Genomic DNA, 7,329 nt, shown 5'->3' on the forward strand with positions numbered 1-7,329 from the left:
AAACAATACCAACAACTGATGTTTGTTTTCAAAGAAATCATCTCGAAACTTCACGATTGCTCCAAATTGTAGTTAATAAAAAACACCTTTAAGTTTGCATTTATAAAATAAGTATACCTACTTACTTAAATATAATAAATTTCGTTTGTATAGAACCTAGATAAATAAATCTAAACTATATTTAGATACAAACTAATGTAACATGAATTATAAATTATATTGACAAATAAAAAAAAAAAAAAAAAAAAAAAGTTTTTGTCTTGGGCACGCTTGAAAAAACTATCTTTTTAAGCATATCGATCGTATTTTGCTAAATAAATTTAAAGATACTCAATAGTTTTATAAACTACCTATTAAATTATTTCAATTTCTTTTTATCCCGGAAAATTGAAACTCCTTGAGAAATTTGGTGTATACGATCAGAAGATTAATACCTTATTTCACTGCATTAAGTTCAATTTTTTTGATAACAGACGGACCATCCAAGCATCCTTGATGACGCATGGAGGAAATCTTCGACTGGATGGAACCAACGGCCGTTTCTTCAGTATAGAGATTTCGTCTAAAATATGACAAAAGCAAAACGTACTACAAATTGTTCTCTACACGAAATATTTTTTGTCCACTAGGTATACCTAAATACTTTCTTAGGCATTTTAAACGGAATGTTCTTTAGTTTGAGCTTACAATTATTGTTATTAGATGTTTATTATAATATCTCTCTTTATTTACTTTGTAAGTTCTTACTTAGGTACTTTAAATAAGATTTATTATAATGAAATAAATTTGAATTTTATTTATTGCCTACAATCCTAAAAATCATTTTTTTCACATTAACATCAAATTGACTGGACTCAAAGTATTATAGGTACTTCTGTAGGTATGTAGCTAGACGTGTTGCATAAGGGAGTATAACCGAATGAATTCGAAAACAAAACTATTCAAATACAAAATAACATGTACTTACGCTGTTATTAAACTTACTTACAAGACAAAGTTAGTGCCAATTGGCAAAGAAAAATGAAGCAGAAAATGACTCGATCGTGACCATGACTCGTAGCTAGAGAATCATGATGGTGATCATTATATTCTCTCTTGATATTCATAGTTGCGTACTATAAAAAACAAGCTCATTCAACCTTCGATGAATTTCAATTTCCTAGGGGCTCGAGTATTGTTTTTATTAATCAATCATTATATAAAAATACACAGCATGTCAGATATTGATGCAATATAAACATAGTAGGATTACAATTTTTAATTCTTCGGTTTTTTATTAAACAATAAAGTTCATATTTGTCTAAAAACAAGACATTATTTGCTATCCCGGGATTTTGATCCGCGAATTCCGCTATCAATAGCTGGCAACTCTTTTAAAATCCATCAGTGTGGACTACACATTATATGGTGAAAATCTACTACACAGTAATTAACTTGGAAATTAATAATGACCAAGCTAATGTATGCACGCTTTCGATTTATTTTAGGATGTTTCCGAATATATATTTATATAGAAAATTTAGTCACAAAAATCTACGATATCGTCAAGTCAAAACAAAATAAATTACTTTTAATACTGTAATATACAAATAGAGTAAGCATTATTTACAATATGTTATAACAAAAAGTTTTCTTCCAAAAAATTGTAGTGCATTATTTCTAAACGCATATGCAAATGTCAATCTGACGGGTGTAGTGTTACCTGTATATGATTTAACCATACATTTGGCGTAACTTATTACATCATGACAATATTTCACACAAATTAATCATATTAATTTAACAAAATTGAAGATATTTATACAAAAACTAGAAAAAAAATGTACACTTCAAAAACTTGTGTAGGTTAATTATTATTATAATACGAGAACTATCATAATAAAAAAGTAAATAGGTTTTATAATAATAGTATCAATCAATGATTTACTGTTAATGTTTATTTTTCAATAACATCTTATTACTTTCTTATGCATTTGTTACATCAGTTAAGGGTTTACAGACTAAAATTTATTAAAGTTTTTTTACACAAAAATGGGAAAATCCTGAAATGTAACGACAACACTAACTATTTTTCACAGTGTTATGAGCTGAAAAAAACAGCATGGATTGATGGATGGCCGTCGTGTAAATGGACGTCGATCTTTACTTTGGTGTAATTTTCAAAATAGATCGATAAACAGTAATCACAAGGAATATCTGTTTAATTCTGTATAAAAGAATGTAAATGTGTGAAGAATAAATTGATAACGATCAAGTGGTTTATTATTCCGAGTCTCAGGTTATACTATATTTTTGTGATTATAATCGTCGCCGGGTTTTGAAAAACGGTGAATGTGACTAGAATGGTATAAAAATGAAGTGCCACTACGATGTATTGTGCGTGGCGCGCGAGGCGAGTGCCACGGAGATCAAGAAGGCTTACCGCCGCCTCGCATTGCAGTGGCACCCTGACAAAAACTTGGACAACTTGCAGGAAGCTAAAGAGCAGTTCCAGCTGGTCCAAAACGCGTACGAAGTGCTATCCGACGCCCAGGAAAGAGCCTGGTGAGTTCACTCCGTATTTATTCACCATTTTTACGTTACTTATATATTCAGATCAAAAATGCTTATTGCACAATATTAGCAAAAATATACCCCGCGGAATATCCTAAAAAAGGTGCGATTGTCAATAATTAATCTGTAAACATAAAGGATTTAATTACAATTACCGTTTTTTACTAAGAGCTTCATATCAATAAGACCCAAAATAACATTTTAGTAGCTATTTGAATCATATTGTTCCTTTTTGAATTATTTTTTGTACATAATACTTTAAATGTACCCAGGTATACAATGTAGGCTTTTCAGTAGTTTCACAAATATAATTGTCTCAAAATTTGATTTCTTATAAACATTTAATAATTTATATTTGATTTTACCTAATCAAATATAAAAAAGCAATTACAAACTTTATTTAATTGTATGAATATTTGTATTATATAATACAACAACAATAACATGAAAATCATACATTAGCATTTAATATTTAGGGTGCCATGTGTATAATCCCATAATATAAATTTTTAGTACACATCATATATGTAAAATGTAATATATGACTTGGGATATTTAAGTCTAGACCTCATCGGAAGCAATTCAGTCCTATTTTTTAACACATTTCACGAAGAAACCATTCATTATCTAGAAAATGTATTCCCATGGTTTTAATGTTTTAACCCATTTCTATTAGTATGTAAACCTTACAAATTATTTTCAATTTCAAGGTATGACAATCATAGAGAGCAGCTCCTGCGTGGCGCAGGCAGTTCCTACAATGACGACAGTCTCGACGTGTATCCCTACTTTAGCCCATCTTGCTATAAGGGATTCGGAGATGACCCTCAAGGGTTTTATGGAGTTTACGCTGAGGTATGTATACTATTGCAGCATTTAAATACTTGTTCCATACTCACTGATCAAAAATAAGGTTACTTACAACATTTAATTGCAACATATCGACACTGGAAAGGCTAAATGTCTAACACGCAAAGAAGCCCTTTTGTCTTTGAAGAATACCATTATTTGTGCCAAGTTATTATGTTCTCGTCCTAAAGCCACTAAAGAAACAGATTTATGTTTTAAATTTTGAACACTGTAGACCAATACAAAATCTTATCTTACAAGTATTCTACTTGCAAATGTTAAAAAGTCATATTATTTTACAGGTATTCTCCAAGCTTACAGCCGAAGAAACAAACTTCCTAGATGATCCAGCTGAACTGGAGCAGATTCCCAAGTTTGGCAACTCTACCACACCTTATGAAGATGTTCATGAATTCTATTCCTTTTGGATGTCTTTCTCTACTAATAAAAGTATGTATTTACAAATTATTATGATTTGCAATTAGTTTTAAAATCATCTCTTATGTTGCAAAATTATATTATTGCACTGATATGTTAAACTTTTTATTTGCCTAATATCAAGAAAATATAATATTCAATATGTAGAAATGTTCTTATTTTAATGATTGCGTAATTAAAAATAAAACTGTTTTATTCCAGGTTATGTATGGCTAGACCAATATGAAATATCCCAAGGTGACAACCGCAGGATTATAAAATTAATGGAAAAAGAAAACAACAAAATAAGGCAGAAAGCTCGTAAGGAGAGAAATGAAGAAATTAGGAGGCTGGTTAGCTTCGTCCGTAGGAAGGACAAACGTGTCATTGAACACACTAAGTTATTGCAAGAAAAAGCTGAGGAAAACAAGAGAAAGGTAAATAAATAGATTAAATATAAACATAATCTTAAAATTAACTGTATTCTTTGAAAATATCGAACTTAAGATCGTGTACCACTCATAAAGTAATATGAATTCACTAATAATTTTTAATTGTATTTACTTTATTATTTAGACCTACATACATTATACATTAACATTGTTGTGTACACAAAGCGAATATTCAAGGGGTGATTCAATACATATAATTAGTACATGAATTAAATTAATAATTAAATTTTTATATTATTTCAGGCTGAACATGTAAGAAGGGAAAGAATTCTACAAAGACAAAAAGAAATTGAAGAAGCGAAAAAAAAGGAGGGGGAATCTTCCTTTATGCAAAGTGAAGACTATCAAAAGAAATTAAGTGAAATTGAATCTCTGCTCGCTGAAGAGTTTGGCCTGTCATCTGATGATGATACAATCAGTGAGGGAGGCATGGAAAGCAGCAACGAGGAGAGTTCCAAGACTGAAGAAGTAAACCTTTTGCTATTATTCTTAACATTATTACCATGTCATGCAAGCACTATTTTGTACCAAATCAATAATGTGCTAGTATAAAAGCACACTCGTCCATTTAATACATGAGTAATATAGTAGATACGATTACATTATTCATTAAGTATATCTCTTGATTTTATCATTATTTTAGCATGGTATCATAATTCGATTTCAGGCTAGTGAAAATTCTAAAGCTACAAAATCATCAAGTAAAAGTAAACCGGCAATGAAAAACCTATATTGTTCCGCTTGTAACAAATTATTCAAAAATGTCAATTCGTTCGAAAATCACGAAAATAGTAAGAAACATAAAGAAAATGTAGCTAACATGACATTAGATGATGATATAGATATTTTGGATGATGAAGAAGATGCAGAGAATGAGAATGAAGAAGATGGGGAAGTTGATGCTGCGAAAGAAAATGAACCAGAGGTACCAAAAGTAAATGGAACAGACGATGACAAGGAACATGTAGGGAATTCAACATCAGATATCGAAGACAATGATATCAGAGAGACATTAAGTGATGATTCTGACAAAATTCAAGTTAGTAATTGTTGTGCCATTATTAAACTGTACTTTCTTCCAAACTTCAACCAATTATACCTTCCTGAAGTCTTTTCCAGTTTCTAACGGAGTGTTTAGTAGTATGATATATTTTTTATCTAATGAAAAGCATTCATTCTCTCTTATTTGTACTTTTGGTTTATTATATTCTCTTCATACTTTCTTTTATTTTCCTTTCACTGACATTCCAATACACTGACTTATTTTGTTTAGAATGTAGTTTTTGGTTTGTTCATTTAATATTATGTAATTACTGTTTTTTCTAGGCCTTACCAAAAAGCCACAAAAAGAAGAAAAACAAGAAGAAATCGTTCATACCAATGCCGGAGAGCGAGGGTAATGACAGCCACGATGAAATGAGTTTCAACGAGATAGAAGGACCTTCCCGTAGCAGGAAAGCTAAGAAATTTAACATGCTTAAAAGTCAAATACAAGCCAAGAAGGAAGCCAATCTCAAAAAAGGTTCTCAGTCGCAGACTTCGACTGAGAATTTATATGAAGTATCTAGCACAACTCCTACAGATGATCCATTGGCTGAAGCAGCACTGCCCAGGGACAGGCCAGCGTTACCTAAAATGCAAAGGAATGTGAAGCCGAAGAAAGTTGTGGAAAGGAAGCCAGTTAGACCTAAAGCGAGTGAGACAGAAGATTCTAGCACGGCTCCCAACCTAAGATGTGCTGTATGCCACTCAGATTTTCCATCTAAGAATAAATTATTTGAACATTTAAAGAAGACGGGGCATTCTATACCGGTGCCCCAAACTAGCTTCACACATACACAAAAAAAGGGTAAACGAGCCAATAGGTAAATAAGTTCAATGAATTTAGATAGGATGAAGTATTCATTTATTCATTGGAAATCAATGTGATTTTCTTCAAATCTTATTAAGCGATAAAATGACTTATCAAGCGTTTATTAAATTATGATCACACATTAAATATATGCCTAATATATGATAGTGCTATGTTTTATTTCTTCCCTTATTCTTTTTAAAACTAGTATTGAAATTTTATGACAATACATTTGTAGCAGGAGTCTCCCAGTAGATCATGTTTTATCCCAGCAGTGATTGCACAGGGTCTCCTAAGTTTGACTTTAAAATTAAAGATTTATATAAGTTTAAAGTGATGTATTTCAAATACTTATATACACAGTTATCGACATAATTGCACTCAGTTTCATTCACAAATTACAACTAAAGGTACAGGAGATTAAAATATTCTACAACATTACTCAAACTCTGGTATATCAGCAAAACTATATCCTGGGTACTCCTTGTATGCATAGTAGGCTATCCTTATGTGGTAGGCTCCCGGTAAGAACATAATAGCACCTAAAACTATCATAGGCCACAGCCTATCAGAATACTTAGTGTCTATGTGTCCCGTGACAATTAAACTTCCGACTATTAGCAAGGAAGTGCCCACAATGAAGAGGAATGCAGCTAGACTGATCGCTTTCCATGGTATCTTCAGAGGAGGCCCCTCGAACTGGGCGTCGGAGAAGCCACTGTCGTCGTGCGGTACTGAAACGTATCCGTCGTACATGCGCCTCAGCCTGAATCGCGACATATTCTGAAACGAACATAAAAACCTTATAGTTTTGTACGTAAATATTCACGAAATGTAACGCACATCATGCTAAGTTGGATTTAAAGAGAAAAATTAACGAACAATGAAATAATAACTGAAAACTTACAAATAAATAAAATAAAAATTCAAACAAATATTATTATGTCGTTAAGATCATACAAGTCGCTGGCAACTGTCAAGTGTCAATTGTCAAAATTCCAAACGTCGATGATGTATTTTTTAATAATCATTTCATTTTCATGGCAATAACATCGTAAAATTTAATCCAAAGTATACGAAAATAGTAAAAAACTATGTTATGCACAAAAAAAATATGTTAAACACACAAAATTATTTTTCATCGCAGCTATTAATTAAATATAACGATTTCAGTAACTAAGAAGGTTATGAGTGATTAACATTACT

The 7,329-nt window shown here is 31.4% G+C and overlaps 1 protein-coding gene across 1 annotated transcript; it reads left to right on the forward strand.

The window, feature by feature from the left end:
• Positions 1-2,081: 2,081 nt before the first annotated feature.
• On the forward strand, positions 2,082-6,290 carry DnaJ-16 (dnaJ homolog member 16). The gene is made up of 7 exons (XM_073076448.1): positions 2,082-2,544; positions 3,264-3,408; positions 3,705-3,852; positions 4,042-4,256; positions 4,515-4,739; positions 4,939-5,310; positions 5,598-6,290. Exons 1-7 carry the CDS (start codon positions 2,354-2,356, stop codon positions 6,138-6,140), a joined length of 1,839 nt encoding a protein of 612 aa, XP_072932549.1. The 5' UTR covers positions 2,082-2,353; the 3' UTR covers positions 6,141-6,290.
• Positions 6,291-7,329: the final 1,039 nt, after the last annotated feature.

The sequence above is a fragment of the Epargyreus clarus genome, unplaced genomic scaffold, assembly GCF_041222505.1.
Source record: "Epargyreus clarus isolate Ecla_fem2 unplaced genomic scaffold, WU_Ecla_fem_2.2 ptg000009l, whole genome shotgun sequence".
Taxonomy (NCBI): Eukaryota; Metazoa; Arthropoda; class Insecta; order Lepidoptera; family Hesperiidae; genus Epargyreus; species Epargyreus clarus.